Source organism: Physeter macrocephalus, chromosome 18 (genome assembly GCF_002837175.3).
Source record: "Physeter macrocephalus isolate SW-GA chromosome 18, ASM283717v5, whole genome shotgun sequence".
NCBI lineage: Eukaryota > Metazoa > Chordata > Mammalia > Artiodactyla > Physeteridae > Physeter > Physeter macrocephalus.
The window spans coordinates 2255011-2271931 of NC_041231.1; the positions used below are offsets into that span (position 1 = coordinate 2255011).

A 16921-nucleotide genomic window follows, 5' to 3' on the forward strand; every position below is an offset into this window, starting at 1 on the left:
GGGCTTCCTGGAGGCGGCACCCTGCCGGCCTCGAGCCAGCGGCGCCCTCTCTGCCCCAGCACTGGAGCCACCCTGACGTTTTCCAGTTCTGTGGAAAACCCGATTCCCCGGAGTGGTGGGGGAGGGTGGGAAACTCCTCCTTTTGGGGGGCTGGGCAGCTGGGGAGGGGCCTGGGTTTTCAGCACATGGATGGAGGTTGAAACGGAAGGAGAGAGGGCGGAGGGCGGCCCAGGTCCCCCGACCTGGAGTGAGGACATCCCCCCACCCCATCGCAGGGCTGCACTGGAGGAGGACGCCTACAGCCGGATCAAGCTCGTGCTGCAATGGTACCTGTCCGGCTTCTACAAGAAGCCCAAGGTGAGAAGCACCGACCGGGGAGGGCGCAACGACAGTCCAGCCCTGCGCCCTGGCACCCGACCCCCCCCCCCCAGAGTCCTTCCCCGGAGTGGTGGGGGAGGGTGGGAAACTCCTCCTTTTGGGGGGCTGGGCAGCTGGGGAGGGGCCTGGGTTTTCAGCACATGGATGGAGGTTGAAACGGAAGGAGAGAGGGCGGAGGGCGGCCCAGGTCCCCCGACCTGGAGTGAGGACATCCCCCCACCCCATCGCAGGGCTGCACTGGAGGAGGACGCCTACAGCCGGATCAAGCTCGTGCTGCAATGGTACCTGTCCGGCTTCTACAAGAAGCCCAAGGTGAGAAGCACCGACCGGGGAGGGCGCAACGACAGTCCAGCCCTGCGCCCTGGCACCCGACCCCCCCCCCCCCAGAGTCCGAGGCCATCCCCTACCGCGCGTGACCCTGAAGGATCCTGGACCACCACAGTGGTCCCAGGTCCTCAGAGACGGGGGACCAAGCCCTGACTTCCCACCCAGGGAGGCGACTGAACTAGCAGGGCTGGAGAATTTGGGCTTTAACTTGAAAGGTCATTAGGAGCCACAGGGGCCTTTGAGTGGGCTGTGCACTGGCTTCCCCTGAGGTCCGGGGAGAGCTTGATGTGGTTAGGATCTCATGTGCCCCTCAGAGCCAAGAAGTGGACAGGGCACCTCGGAGGCCGTCCCCCCAGAGTGTAAACCAAGGGTAAAGCACAGTCTCCCCAGAGCAGGAGTGGGGCGCCGTTCCCAGGTGCAGGTGGGAAGCTAGACGTCCCTTCTAGAGACCTCCTCCCTGCAGGCGCCCGGGGCTGTGGGCAGCAGGCAGCCCCTCTTGTTGTCCCTCGGTCCACACGCCGTCCCAGCTGGCGTCTGTGCCCCACCCCCAGCTTCTCACACAAGCCTCTTTGTTCACTGCCTGCAGGGGATCAAGAAGCCCTACAACCCCATTCTGGGGGAGACCTTCCGCTGCTGCTGGTTCCACCCCCAGAACCACAGCCACACCTTCTACATCGCCGAGCAGGCAAGGGCCCGGCCACCCTGGGCTGGCCGCTGGGCTCTGCAGCGGACGGGGCCCTGGCGGGGGGCGGGGGGCGTCTGACCCCCAGGCACGTTTCTGGGTGGCTCCACCTTCGACCGTTGGAAGAGCTCCGGCCTCACTGCTGCCGGCGGGGATTCTCCCAGGAGGCGCAGGCACCGTCCCGGCTGCGACAGCAGAAAGTGTTTCCTTAGGGAGGGGGACAGCCCCTCCCGTTTTCCTGGGGGCACCCTGCGGGGGTGCGGGGATTGCAGCCAGCTGCCCCCGGGCCCCAGGACCCAGGCCTGGCTTCGCTGGACTCTGGGGATGAGAGATGGGGGCTGCCCTCACGCCTGCTCCCGGCCCTGGGCGGGGAGTGGTGGGGGACCGGGCCTGCCTGCTGCCGGGGCTGTGGCAGGAGCCGCGTCTCCACGCACAGGTGTCCCACCACCCGCCCGTGTCCGCCTACCACGTCAGCAACCGGAAGGACGGCTTCTGCATCAGTGGCAGCATCACAGCCAAGTCCCGGTTCTACGGTGAGGGGGGGCTCCCCTGGGCGTCGAGGAAATGGGGGGAGGACTGACCTCCGGGGCCCGGTGGTCACCAAGACCTCGCACGGTGGCCGTGTTCGTGTCCCTCTCCGCCTCTCCTAGCCAGGGACCACGAGGGGCAAAGTGCTCAGAACCCGGGGTCAGGCGGAGCCCTCCGAAGCCCGCTCCCCCCGGCCCCTCATCCCTCGGCCGTTGAGTTTGCACGGATGCTTGGAGGGTTACGAGAAGGAGCCGGGTGAAGGTGCCACCTAGAGCTGGCTGCCCAATTCGGCACCACTGGCCACGTGTGGCTATTTTAATCGATTCAAATGAAATAAAACTTAAAAGGCAGCTCCGCAGTTGCTCTGGCCACAGCGCAAGTAGCCACATGCTGCATGGGATAGAACAGTTTTATCGTCACAGGACATTCTATCGGGCAGCACCCCTCGAAAGCCTGGCACCGTGGGTCTGTCTGCATTTTTCCGTCCTGGCGACCTTTGTATTGTTCTCACTGGTGGGCAGGTGCTCTGAGTGGCTCTGCGTGCCCAGCGGACTGCAGAGGGCGTACAGGCTCAGCCCACCTTTTCCACCCCTGTGGTCCCGTCACTGGCTGTGGCTGTGACTCTCAGCCCTGAGCGGGCCGTACCCCCTCTCTGCTGGTGTTTAAAATCAGAGCAGAGGCCCTCGTTTGAAAAGGTTCGAAGCCGCCGCCCTAAGAATCCCTGCTTTAGTAAGTGAAATAAACATGAACACGTGGCAACTTAGGTAACTCCTCAGGATGAATGACGCGTACGACCGGGGCCTTTACAGAATCTGAGGCTCGGAGACGTTAAGCGACCCGCCCACAGTCACACAGCTGGAGGTGCCTGGGACTCTTTCCACCTGTTGGAAGGGAGCTCAGGTCCTGTGACTTGGGGGGAGGTGGGGCCCCAGGTCCCGAGGATCAGTCTCATGTCACTGGTCCCACTTTCCCGTCTCTGCAGGGAACTCACTGTCAGCTCTGCTGGACGGCAAGGCCACCCTCACCTTCCTGAACCGGGTGGAGGATTACACCCTTACCATGCCCTACGCCCACTGCAAAGGTGAGAGACCATGGTACCGCCACCCTGGAGGGCAGAGCCCAGGCCGGCTCCCTCAGGGGGAGCACCCTGGTTCTTGTCTATTTGAAGGTATCTTATTTGACCCTCGCTCTTCTATGACTTTTTAGCTGGGTCTGGAACTCCAGGCAGATTGTCCTTCTGTCCTCTTTGGAAGCTTGTTACCACCTTCTAATTTCCACTGTGGTTGGTGATCACTGTTGGCCTGTTTGTTGCATGTCCTGCTTTTCTCTGGAGCTGCTTTTAAGATCTTCTCTTGTCTCTGGTTTTCTGCAGTTTCACTGTAGTGGTTCAAGGTTTGGATTTCTTTTTTTTTCCTCTACAATGTTGTGTTAATTTCTGGTATACAGCAAAGTGGTTCGGTTATAGGATTTATTTTTTATTTTTTAATTAGTAGACTTTCTTTTTTACAGTGGTTTTAGGTTTACAAAAATTTTAGCAGAAAGTGCAGAGAGTTCCATATACCCCCCATCCCAACACACACACACACACACACACACCACACACACACACACCACACACACACACACACTCGGATCCCCCACTGTTAACGTCTTGCGCTGGTATGCTACATTTGTTACAATTGGTTCGCTGATATTGACACATTATTATTAACTGAAGTCCATAGTTTACATTAGGGTTCACACTTTGTGTTGTATAATTATATGGATTTGGACAAATGCATGTTTCTACCGTTACAGTATCACAGTAGTTTCACCACCCTAAAAAATCTCTTATGGTTAGATGTGAATAGATGAATTCACCTATTCATTCCTCCCCCCTCCCCTCAACCCCTGGGAACCGCTGATCTTTTAACTGTCTCCATAGTTTTGCTTTTTTTGGAATGTCATACACACCACCCTAAAAAATCTCTTATGGTTAGATGTGAATAGATGAATTCACCTATTCATTCCTCCCCCCTCCCCTCAACCCCTGGGAACCGCTGATCTTTTAACTGTCTCCATAGTTTTGCTTTTTTTGGAATGTCATAGAGTTGGAATCACAGGGTATGTAGCTTTTTCAAACCTGCCTCTTTGACTAAGCAATATGCATTTAAGATTCCTCCATGCCTTTCGGTGGCTTGACAGCTCTGGATTTCTTTATTTCTTCTATTTGTAAGGGCTTTTGTTTGTTTGAACTTTTTAAGCAGCGATTTATTTCACGGTTTTGATCAAGTGTGGAAGTTTTTAAGCCATTATTTTTTAATCCTGCCTCACTCCAATTTCTCAATTTTTTTTCTAGAACTTCAGACATTCTGTGCCCTCCATCTGACATCTTTTATGTCTTTGCGTTCTAGATAAGTTCTTTAGGTCTACCTTTAACTATGATTAACCTAATATTTGACTCATCCACGGAGTTCAATTTTGAAGTTTTGGATTTTTTTCCCCCTAGAAGTTCTACTTGATTCCTCTTCAAACCTGCCTGTCCTTTTATACTTGTATCTTGTTCCTTGATCAAGTTCACAATTTCTTCTCATAGATCTGTAAACATTATAAACGCAATTGTTTTCTATTCTCTATCTAGGAATCCTAATATTCTAGCCAGTTTGCAGCTGTGTCCCCACTGCCCACAGCAGTGAGATTCTGGATAAACATTTGCTTAGTGGATGACTGTATATATTAAGACCTTGAGATTCTAATTCTGCTGGGGGTTTTCCCCTGTACTAGGCTGTCACGTATAGTAGGCTGTTTCTGGGCCACACAGGAAGTTTCCATTTGAGTCCCAAACCCACCTTACAAATTGAAGGCCAGGGATGTAGGGGGTGGGGATATTTTTAACCCCTAGAACCCTGCCCAATACAACTCTTTCCCTGACTCTCCTTTTGCTGAGAGCATAGCGATGTGAGAGTCCCAGTTTTATGGAAATGTCTCGGAACACACTTTCCTTGTGCTCCGGCCCAAGCCCCTCTGTCCTGCACCCCACTGGACACCAAGGGCTCAGGTCAGCAAAGGCCTCTCTGCTCAGAGGGCAGATACTCCCCCTCCTCCTTCTCCCCCTCCTCCCCCTCCTCCCCCTCCTCCTTCTCCCCCTCTCCTTCTTGTTTGTTTTTTCTCCCAGAAGATTGCCCTTATTTTCTGGCATGCCTATCTGTTCATCAGTGCATTTGAAAGAGCATTACTTTTTCTTCAACTTTTTATTATTGAAAACTTCAAACACACGTGAAAGGACAGTGACACACACACACACACACACCCCGCAACATACCCAAAACACAGCAAGCACCAATCTTGTTTCCTTTATCCCCACACGCCTCCCACCTCATTCATTTGAAGTAGACGGCAGATATCACGTCATCTCTGCATTTCGTAGAGTGTCACTAAAAGATAAGGATTCCCCTTCTTAACCACAACCATGAGACTATCATTACACCAAAAATTAAAAAAAAAAAAAAAACTCAAGGGGCTTCCCTGGTGGTGCAGTGGTTAAGAATCCACCTGCCAATGCAGGGGACACGGGTTCGAGCCCTGGTCCGGGAAGATTCCCACATGGCGCAGGGCAACTAAGCCCCTGCGCCACAACTACTGAGTCTGTGCTCTAGAGCCCGCGAGCCACAACTCCTGAGCCCACGTGCCACAACTAGTGAAGCCCACGTGCCTAGAGCCTGTGCTCCGCAACCACAGAAGCCACTGCAACGTGCACCACAATGAAGAGTAGCCCCCATTCGCCACGTCTAGAGGAGCGTTGCTTCTGCACACAACGAAGACCCAACACAGCCAAAAATAAAAATAAAATAAATAAATTTATAAAAAAAGAACAAAAACTCAAGGCTCTTTCCCTAATACCGTCAGGTATATAGTCAGTGTTCAAAGTTCTCTGATTGTCATAAATAAATGTATGTTTACATACGTACATACACACGTGTGTTACGATTCACTTGTTTGAATAGGATTCCAGATAAGGGTCACACTTTGTGCTTGGTGTGAACCTTTACCTTTTTTTCTCTTGCACGGTATTTGTGGAAGGAATAAGGTCATTTTCTTGTGGGGTTTGCTCTAGTCTGGATTTACTGGCTGTGTCTGTGGTGTAGTTGAACGTTTTCTCTGTAAACTGGAAGCTGACCTCATCCCTGGAGGTCTGATCACTTTCAGGCACAGTTTTTTTGTTTGGCTTTTTTTTTGCGGTACGCGGGCCTCTCACCGTTGTGGCCTCTCCCCTTGCGGAGCACCGGCTCCGGATGCGCAGGCTCAGCGGCCACGGCTCACGGGCCCAGCCGCTCCGCGGCATGTGGGATCTTCCCGGACCGGGGCGCGAACCCGCGTCCCCTGCATCGGCAGGCGGACGCGCAACCACTGCGCCACCAGGGAAGCCCCAGGCACAGTTTCTCCAACAAGACAACAGTAGGTGACTTCCCGTCTTCCTTCCATGAGGTTCGTGACATCGGGTTGGCTCCACGTCTGTGATCTTAAGTGACGTGGATTCTCAGCTCCTGGTCCCTCTAACCTGGTGACGGTCCATCGCTCCTTCATCCAGCCAGCAGGCAGCCTCCTGCGAAGAGAAAGTCGCCCTCGCCTACCGTGTGCTTACCCGCTAGGCCAGTACCTGTATGATAAATGCCAGAGTTCTTCAAAATAGTAATGAGTTTTCCTTCCCCTGCCCGTCTCCTCCAAAGGGGATCCTTGGTGAGGTCGCTGTTGCTTTGAGTACTATTTGATCAGAACATGCGTGACTGACACAGAACATTCCAGCTAGAGCTGCTGCTACTGCTCCTTGTGCTGTGTTGGCCAGCGGGAGCCCTCAGATTGGCCCCCGTGTCCTCTGGACCCAGCCCGAGTGGCCTGCCTCCTTGTGCCGTAACCCCGGGAGACCCTGACGTTTCCTGCTCTCGACCTTGAATCGGGCATTTCTCCTGGGAGACCCAGGTTCCTTCCAGTAGGAAATGGTATTTAGACACCATTGCCTGGAGGCGAGGTCTGCTTCCTACGAGTGGTTTGATCATAGTTTCTAGGGCTTTCGTCCAGTGAGCTGAAGATAGAATTTTTTTTTTTTTTTAAAGATTAAAACAGGTGAGTTCACACTGACATTTCCAATCCAGATTCAAGACGGCGGGTCTTTTTACGGCCCATTCACCTCACGTGTGAAATGTCTCCCCCGACGCAGGAAAGCCGCCTTCCGTGACCTCACCACGCTCGCTCTTTGTCCTGGCACCACACACAGCAGTCAGAGTGACACTCAGCCCCACCACCGACAGGGCGACGGCTGAATGCAGCGTGGGCTGTGATGTCTGCGCTCCTTGTCCCGAGTAGATCTGTAAGGTCAACAGATACGCCCCTCTGGGATCAGGCCCACTCTGGTCTTTTGTTTCATTTCACTTTGGATTTTTAGGAATTGCTTTTTTAGCTTCGTTTTTTAAATAATTTTGTAAATGAAACATGTAGCTGGTTCCAAAGTCAAAACTACACAGCAACGTATAGACAGTTCTAGGGTCTCTCAGACCTCCTCCCCCACCCCCCGCAGTAGAGAATCGGGCCCTGCACACCCGGCCCCGCAGCTGCTTCTCTGACTCCGCGTTGGTGTGTCCTGGAGAGACACCAGAGCAGCTCAGAGGCCCGACTCCCTTCTGTGTAGCTTTTCTACCCTGCGCACAGGGGGATTTGGAGGTGATTCCAGCCTTCTTGCGATTTCAATTAGCTTCTTTTTAAATTTTTTTTTAATTAGTGCTAAATCTTTTTTTTTTTTTTTAAATAAAGTTATTTATTTATTTATTTTTGGCTGCGTTGGGTCTTCGTTGCTGTGCGCGGGCTCTCTCTAGTTGTGGCGAGCGGGGGCTACTCTTGGTTGCGGTGCACGGGCTTCTCATTGTGGTGGCGTCTCTTGTTGCAGAGCACGGGCTCTAGGCACGCGGGCTTCAGTAGTTGTGGCTCGCGGGCTCTAGAGCGCAGGCTCAGTAATTGTGGTGCATGGGCTTAGTTGCTCCGCGGCATGTGGGATCTTCCCGGACCAGGGCTCGAACCCGTGTCCCCTGCATTGGCAGGAGGCTTCTTAACCACTGGGCCACCAAGGAAGTCCGTTTTTTTAATTTTTGAAAGACTTATTTTATCCCACATCTCTAAGTGTTTTCGAGTGAGAATGATCCTTTCTTTCTTCCTTCTCCTTCCTTCCTTCCTTCCCTCATTTCTTTTTTTCTTTTAGAGTAAGCCCTCCATAAGACCAGAAATAGAAGACTCATGCTTTCCTTCAGTAATTAAAAAATATATGTATTAAGTTAAAAAAATAAAAAACCACGTGGGCCCGTCCTGGGCGCAGCAGTGAGCAGGGAAGATGCAAGCACCCACATCGGGGCAGGAACCGCGGAGCAGAGTAACAGGCCTTGACGAGGGTCTCCCGAGGGCAGTGGGGCTCCTGGGAGCCTGGAACAGGGGCTGCTGGAGGAGGTGACGTAGTAAAGGGTGGGGGTGTCTCCCAGACTTAGCAACTAGCATGAGCAAAGGCCCTGGGGCCAGAGACCCCGTTCGCCGCGGGGAGCTGGTCACTGCGGAATCAGGCCTGGTCACGGGCTCTGCTCACCTAACGAGATTCTCCCCCTCCTGGCAGCACTGCCCCCAGAGCGCCTGCCCCCTCCCTGCTTCCATCTCGCCCTCCGGGCCCTGACAGGGGCCTCCTGGGCTCAGTGTTGCTGGGTCAGGACTCGGCAGGGGTCTGGGGGCTCGGCTGGCCCGGGCGTGGCCCTGACCCCCCAATGCGGCTGTGTTCCAGGCATTCTCTACGGCACCATGACCATGGAGCTGGGCGGGAGAGTGACCGTCGAGTGCGAAAAGAACAACTTCCAGGCTGAGCTGGAATTCAAGCTCAAGGTAGCACTGGCCACAGCACCTCGGCCGGCCAGGGGCCTTGGGGGGGCCCCCTCCTGCCCTCTCAGCGCCCCAGGGATGGTTTCCCGAGCAGGTGCACATGGACGAGCAGCTCCTGGCTTCCCTGTAGCGCAGCGGGGCCCAGAGAGGGGAAGGGGCTGCCCACAGGCCGCGCAGCAGAGCTAGGACAGGCCCAGGCCCCTTCCCCACCACGGGGCACAAAGGCCTGGCGGGGACCCAGCACCCTTGAGCTCAGGCTGGGCCGTGGGACAGTGTGGCCACCTCCAGCTTCAGTCCCGTTCCAGCCGGCCCCCCATGCACTGGGGCTGGGAGCTCACCTCCCCCCTACCCGTGAGGGAGGGGCCCCTCCTCCCCAGCACCGCGAGGGGGGCGTGGCTGCCGCCCTCACCAGCGTCGCAAGGGCATCGTCTCGGGTACGTCCCCACAGCCCTTCTTCGGGGGCAGCACGAGCATTAACCAGATCTCCGGGAAGATCACGTCGGGCGAGGAGGTCCTGGCGCGGCTCACGGGACACTGGGTGAGAGGCCGCCTCCGGGCAGGCGCGGGTGGGCCCGGGGGCAGTAGAGGCCACGGCCGGCACCTCTGACCTGCCCGGCCGTCTGGGGCAGGACAGGGAAGTGTTCATCAAGGAGGAGGGCAGAGGAGGCGCCGAGCTCTTCTGGAACCCGAGCGAGGAGGTCCGCGGGCAGCGGCTGAAGCGGCACACGGTGCCTTTGGAGGAGCAGACAGAGCTGGAGTCGGAGAGGTGAGGCCCGGGCGCCGCAGGACCCCCGAGCCCGGCTGGGGTGGCCGGGCCGGCAGCTGCTGTCCCTGGATGCACGTCCCCTGGATGTCCGTGGCAGGGAGGATGGACCTGAGTGGACCTTGCTTGGCAGAGGACACATCCAGCTGTGGGCAGCTGGAGAGAGAGCAGGGGAGGCCTGGGGAAGAGCAGGCCCCGGGGCAGATGACCTGCAGAGTCCACAGGGAGGGCCCTGCTGGTGGCAGGTGTGCGTCCAGCATAAGAAAGAACCATCTCAGGGTAAATCAGCAGTGCCCGGGAGACCCGGGCGCCCTGAGAGGCAGTGAGCTCCCTGTCACTGGAGGCAATCAAGTGGAGGTTGCTCTGAGGCTCCCCCCTAGTGTGAGGGGACGGGACTGCCCACGTCCCCCAGCTCAGAGCGTGTGCTCCGCTCGCAGGCTCTGGCAGCACGTCACCAGGGCCATCAGCGAGGGTGACCAGCACAAAGCCACACAGGAGAAGTTTGCCCTGGAGGAGGCACAGCGGCAGCAGGCCCGAGAGCGCCAGCAGAACCTGGTGCCGTGGACGCCGCAGCTGTTCCACCTGGACCCCGCCACCCGGGAGTGGCGCTACCGATACGAGGAGTGAGTGCTGGCAGACAGCGGCCTGGGCCCCGCGGTGGGCTGGGTAGCAGACCCCCACCATCCTGGCCCTGGGTGATGGGGAGGGAGGGTCACACAGGGGCTGCACACAGGTGCAGGCAACGGTCCCTCCCCTGGGGGGTCTCCAGTCCTGCTGGGAGGCTGAAGGCTGGGCCGGGATGGGGCCCCCTCACTCCGAGGGCCACCGCCCCTGCCAACAGACACCCTCTGGACCCTCCAGCCACAGCCCCTGGGACCCCCTGAAGGACATTGCCCAGTTTGAGCAAGACGGGGTCCTACACACCCTGCGGCGGGAGACCATGGCCCGCCAGACCACCTTCCTGGGCAGCCCGGGGCCCAGGCACCAGGTCAGCACGACCCCCGGGGCCCCCACTGAGTCCCTCCAGGTTTGGCCCCATGCCCACCCTCACACCCACCTGCCTGGCCCCCCTCCTCTGGGGCCCCCACCCTGGCACACTCTGACCCACGTCCTAGCAGGGTCTCCTCTGGCATCCCCCTGCGTCCCTGCCCTGCCCTGCCCTGCCCTGCATGGGGCCTGGATGCCTGGATCGGCAGGACGCTCAGTTCCCAGGGCAACCCGGTTTTCAGGGCACTGTGCCAGGGTGTATGGTCCTGGCCCATCACCCCCCAGAGCCGCCCTCTGCGGTGCGGGCAGCATGCTGTCCCATTCCACAGACGGAAAAACGGAGGCTCAGGGCAGCCCAGGGACTCGCCCAAGTAGGAGGAGGAGGCAGTGCATTTACCCGGATGCCTGGGCCTCAGAAGTGTGGGAGAGAGGGTGGGAGGCGCGGGGGAGGGCAGGTGGGAGTGCAGGTGGGAGGTTCCAGGAGACACAAGGAAGGAGAGCTCCAGACAGAGGTGCCTTTTGAGGGAAGCCTGGAGTGGCCCCCACCACGTGGGCAGGTTCCACGTGTGGAACAGCACACGCTACACCAGCTGGTCACCCACTGTGCACACGGCCGGGGGGCACGGCCCACCCGGGGCAGGGAGGGGCGGACTCCCCATCTTGCCCAGGGGCCCCAATTTTCCCAGCAAACAGGGGCCACAGTATCTCACCAGCCACTTGTGTCCCACCCACCCTTCCGCCACATCCCGCGGCCCCTCGGCCTCGACCAGATGGTCCCAGCCCCTCGCACACGTGTCCACCTGACGCCCCTCTGCATCCTCCTCCTTCTCTTCAGCCTTTCCAGTCGGCTCAGGCCCCACCACACCCCAAAACCTGTCCCTGCAGCAAGGTCCACCCGGGTGGACCGCCCCACACTCCGTCTCTGTCTGCACCGCCCATCGCTGACCCCACCCCCAGCACTGACCCCACCCCCATCCGTGACCACACCCCACCTCTGGCCCCACCCCCAGCGCTGACCACACCCCCATCTCTGACCCCACCCCCCATCGTGGGTGCGGTGGGTGTGGGTGAGCCCCCGGCCACGGCTGCTGCATCTCCCTCCAGGGGTCTGGCCCCGACCGGCGGCCCCGCAAGGCCAGCGACCAGCCGTCTGGCCACAGCCAGGCCACCGAGAGCAGCGGCTCCACGCCCGAGTCCTGCCCAGAGCTCTCTGACGAGGAGGAGGACCGTGACTTCGCTCCCGGTGAGCCCTCCCGGGCCAGGCCCTCTTCAGGGCGGGAGGACAGAGAAGCCGAAGGGCAGATGGGGGAGTGGGAGGGGGCAGGGCTCCCGAGCCTGCGCTTGGGGGCGGGGCCAGTGCGAGGGGCGAGGCTGTGCCCTGTCCATCTGTCTGTGACTCTCCGGGTTGGCCCCTGCCTCTCTGCCCCCTGCCCTCAAGGGGGTGCCTGTCTCCCCAGCTTGGTCCCCGCCTCTGGGCTAATCAGAGGCCAGCTGAGCCCGGGGTTCCCTCTGGAAGCGTCCCTCGGCACCACCTCCCTGTATTATTAGCTTCACCTGAAGGCTCCTGGGAGGTGGGACACGGCCCCAGAACCCCACCTACCGGCTCCCCGGACATCCCCACTCACCCTAACTTCTCCCCCCCGACCCCGTGTTCCCTTGCCCCCCGGGTCCTGCGTCCCAGGCTGCGAGAGCCCGTGCCCTCAGTGTGGGAAGGAGGCGTGGCGGCTGCAGTTGCTGCACGAGGGGATCCTGTCCATCCGGGAGGCCCAGCAGGAGCTACATAGGTGGGCCGTGCTCGGGGGTCCAGCCGGGGCTCCGGGTCAGAGAGCAGGAGAGCCCGAGCCGGCGGGGGGTGAGGGGAGGCGTTCACCTGCACTGTCGCTTGGGCTAGAACCCTCAGGACTTCAGACGGTCTGGCTACTGGGCAAGGACGGGGACCTCCTGGGTTCTGCCCTCTTCGAGGGGCGGGCAGGGCAGAAAGCGGCGTGTGAACACGCTGAGCTGGCAAGGAGGATGCTGGGTTGCGGGGGGGGGTGCTTGATGGGGTCCAGGTGAACCAGGGCAGGGCTGCCTGTGCTTGTGGCGGGTGGAGCAGACAGAAGCTGGAAGGAGGTGCTGCCAGCACCGGCTCCGCCGAGGATGTCTCATGTCTCGTACCGCCCCGCGGTGGCCCCAGTTCCAAGAATAGTGGGTCCTCGGGAACAGCTGGGTGAGTCATCTCGGGGAAGACTGGGAACACACTCTATTTCGCCGGCACCAGGAGGCAGAGCCCTGCTTGCCAGCTCTGCCCCAGAGCCAGGCTCCCGGCTCCAGCAGGGCTGCAGGACTCCCGGCCGGTGGGACCTCGGGCTGTCCCTGCCTCAGTCTCCCCATCTGTGAACTGGGGTGACAGCAGTGGCCCTGGGGCGGGAGGAGGATGGAGCAGAGGGCTGAGCTCTGTGCCTGGCACCCAGCGAGCACTTAACCAGCTGTTAGCATCGGAGCCGCCCTCGGAAGCCTAGAATTTCATGCCTGTGACCCACCCATACGTGGCATAGAGGCGTTTCACACCTTTTTAGCACCCCACTCCACTGCAGGCTGTGTGGGGCCGAGAGAGGGAGAGGAATGCTGTCTCCATGGTCAGGGAGGGCTTCCTGGAGGAGGATGCAGGTGGGCAGGGAGGAGCTGCAAAGGGGGAGAGCAGAGGGCACCACAGGTGGGCCGCTGCCGGGAGGAGGGCGGGTCAGGGGAGGGGGCGGCGATGGTGGAGCTGAGCCCAGAGGCCGTGGGAGCCGGGAGGGTCGGGGTGGCCATCTAGCACCACAGAAGGAGACTAGCTGCAAGGCAGGTGGCCGGGAGAACCGCAGGAAGCTTCTGCTGAGGTTCAGACACACGGACGTCAGGGTCCAGGGCGGGCCTACGGGTTTCCTGGGCTGCCATACGGAGTACCACAGGGAAGCAGCTTCAACCACAGACCCTGACCTCTCCCGGTCCTGGAGGCTGCAAGTCCAAGATCAGCGCAGGGCTGGTCCTCCTGAGGCCTCTCTCCTCGGCGTGTAGACGGCCATCTCCTCCCTGTGTCCTCATGGGGTCGTCCCTCTGTGTGTGTCTGTGTCCTGACCTCCTCTTCCTATAAGGACACCAGTCCTATGGGATTAGGGCCCATCCTAGTGGCCGCATTTTACTTTATTCACCTCTTTAAAGGTCACATCTCCAAATACAGTTGCATTCTGGGGCACTGGGGGCCAGGATGCCAACAGAGGACTTTGGGGGGCACAGTTCAGCCCATCGCGATGGAGGTGGGAGGGAGGGTGTAAGAGGCGCAGCTCCCCCATCCTTGACCACCCCTCCGCCCGGAATATGTGTCCAGGAAGCGCGGTGCAGCCACTGTGCCCTGGGTCCCTCCCGTAAACGAGCCCTCCACCCCCATTTGCACCCCGGGGCAGGGATGTTCCATCCTGCCTGGGCTGGCCCTGGCTGAACTGCGGCGCCCTATCATTCCAGGCATCTCTCGGCCGTGCTGAGCTCCACGGCACAGGCCAGGCAGGCACCGGCCCCGGGCCTCCTGCACAGTCCCCGCTCTTGGTTCCTGCTCTGCGTGTTCCTGGCGTGCCAGCTGCTCATTAACTACATCCTCAAATAAGAGCCCTTTGGGGACGGCGTGGGCATCGCCTGCAGAACTCGGGCGGCCCCAGCCTCCCTCCCAGGCACCTAGCACTTTAAGCCAGCCCCGTGGAGGCACAGACTCAGCGAGCACGGCCTCTGTGGACAGAGGGGCCCACGGTGGCACGACAGCAGGAGGAGCCTGGGGGGCCACACGGGGTCCTCCCGGGGAGGCGCCGGCCTTAATGCTGAAGCCAAATGCCACATTCGTCGGGCACTGCCCTCCCTGGTGACCTCGTCCCATCAGCCCCGGTCAGCCTCAGGGGGTTGATGGCGGAGGGGCAGGAGGGCCTGCGGGGCTCTAGATGTTGTTCCCCAGCTGGGGTGAGTGGGGGGCTTTGAGGAGCAAGCCGGGACCCCAGGTCCTCCTTGGGCCTGGCACACAGGCCATCCCTTCCTGAGACCCTGCCCACATTGCCCTGGAGGGGCCACAGGTGGGCAGGGGGCGCCAGCTGGGCTGCTTTGGAGAGGGCGCTTGGGGCTTTATTCTGCCTTTGTGCTGTCTGGACCGAGCCCTGTTCATATACCTACAGGACCCGCCCCACCTCCCTCAGCCAGGACGTGCCAAGCTGGGGCGGGCACACGTGAGCACGGCGTGCCTGGGGCAGCGTCCCCCGCCCGGAGCCTGAGTTGGACACTTTGCTCAGACCGATGCACGGTCTTCCCCTCCCACACGTTTTTAATAAACGCAATCGCAATATTTTAGGCAGGCTGCGAACAGCGCCTGGCGTCTGGCCTCCATTCCTGTGTCAAATGCCGGGGTGAGTGTGTGTGTGTGTGTGTGTGTGTGTGTGTGAGCATCTGCACATATAGATACACACGGAGCCTTAAACTATGTTGTGGCGGTGTCATCTGAGCTGATTGTCCAGTTTATGTACCCATGTTCTTACCCTCCCCCTGCCCGGGGACATGTCTTTGCTCCATCCCTTGAAATAAACAGACACACATATTGTGTGTGTTGTCTTCTTGGGGAACTTCTGGAAACTGGCGGGGGTGGGGTGTCTTTCAGGGGAGAAACTCAAAGCCAGCAGAAGCTGTCTGGGGCTGGAGGGGCCCAGGGAAGGGTCCGAGGCCCTGAGGATGGAGGGAGGAGGTCCGTGGAGGATGGGGGTGCAGTTTGCAGGGAGCAGTTAGAGCAGCCCACCGTGCTGAGCCAGCGCCAGGAAGCTGGGGTCCTGTCAAACAGCCGCTGAGCCAGCTGAGGACACGGGAGGGGCGCTGCCCAACGGGGCCTCCCGGGTGGCCCTCGGGCCCATTTGGCCTGGTCCCTTCTCCACAATAATAGCCCCCTCCCTGCCCTGCTGCCCCCAGCCCAGCCCTTCAATTCCACTGTGGTCACCATTCCCAGTACTCACAAACAGCAGGGCCAGGTGAGTGGGCCTCCCTTTTCTGGGACAGCCCAGGATGCCCCTGAAGGGGAGGGTGGGGACAGCTGACCGCAGACCCCACGCACCACAGTACAGGGAGACTGCAGCCCAGCCCTGACAGTACATGAAGGATGAAAGACACAGAGGGAGAGGCCGCAGGACAGGATGGACTTGGACTGGGGCCGAGGAAGGGGCAGGTGGGCACTGCCATCCCAGCCCTCACGCCTGCACTAGGCAGACAGGACTCCCAGGATCCCGCATCGAGGGCAGTGCCCCTAGACTGGCTCTGGAGCCCCATGTGGTTGTCACTCCCTGCCGAAGGTGGGTGCTTTCCAGGTGGAAGTATCCTGCACCTTGTTACTGAGGCAAGCTGCTCTGGACCCAAAGCCCTGGGCCACCTGTCTTGCACCCTGGCCCCTTCAGAGCCAGACGGGGCCACCCTGCTGCAGCCTGATCCACCAGCCCCTCCAACCCCTGGCCCCTGCAGCCTCAGAATCTCCTCCAGAATTCTCTTCATGTCCTTGGCAGGCCAAGAACTACTCTAAATAACAAGGCAAAGAAAGCTGGGTGGGCATCGTCCCAAGGGAACCGGTGGCCAATGCCCAGAGAGGTGGCTGCAAGGGCATCGCGCAGCCCCTCCATGCAGTAAAAACCTGGACGTGGTTTCAGGGTCCATCAGCCACCTCTTGGGTGTCCAGATGCTGGTGGTTAAATCTAGAATGATGTAGGGTCCAGAGCTGGGCCTCCCACCCTCATGTCCACTCAGCACCCATTTCCCCGCCCCACTGACAGTGTGCCTGGCTTGGCTCCCAGGGCACCTGGGCGGTAAGAGGATGTTGCAGCTGGACTAGGAGAGTGGAAGCTCAGGAGGGCCTGTGCGGGGGCCCCACCTCACCCTCTAGGAGACCCAGAGCAGCAAAGAGAGAGGCCAAGGAGACGCACTTCCTGGGGACACGGTGACAGTCACCTCACCTTGTCACCTCCTTGGGTGAACAGCCAGGAACCTCTAGTAGGAAGAACTTCTAGCAGAAGCGACCTGGGTCCCGGGCAGGGCTGAGAGACTCAAGCAGCTGAGCGGGCCCCCTGGAGTATGGGATTCCGGGTGGGGGCGGGGGACGTTGGAGGAGGTTTAGGAGATGAAGGGGCGCGCAGCCCTCTGTGGATGTGCCTGGGCTGCATCCTGCTCTCCCCACGAAGGAAGGGTCTCCTCCCCTTGAATCCCTCTCATCCACCTCACCCGCCTCCCTCGTCAACGTCGCTCCCGCGGGCAGCTCAAAAGATGCTGTGGGTTGAGGCAGGGAGGGAGAGACAGACGCTCGGTGTGCGGCGGCCACCCGAGCCCAGGTCGGAGCCCCTGGGGCA

General features: G+C 59.6%; 1 protein-coding gene across 1 annotated transcript in view; it reads left to right on the forward strand.

The window, feature by feature from the left end:
* Positions 1-15408, forward strand: part of OSBPL5 (oxysterol binding protein like 5) — a 74086-nt gene extending 58678 nt beyond the window's left edge. Inside the window, 12 exon segments of the mRNA XM_055079524.1 lie at positions 276-357; positions 1292-1390; positions 1824-1920; positions 2898-2996; positions 8706-8803; positions 9249-9338; positions 9430-9566; positions 10001-10186; positions 10425-10551; positions 11655-11793; positions 12232-12334; positions 14034-15408. Coding sequence (XP_054935499.1) covers positions 276-357; positions 1292-1390; positions 1824-1920; positions 2898-2996; positions 8706-8803; positions 9249-9338; positions 9430-9566; positions 10001-10186; positions 10425-10551; positions 11655-11793; positions 12232-12334; positions 14034-14172 — 1396 coding nt within the window. The 3' untranslated portion in view covers positions 14173-15408.
* Positions 15409-16921: the final 1513 nt, after the last annotated feature.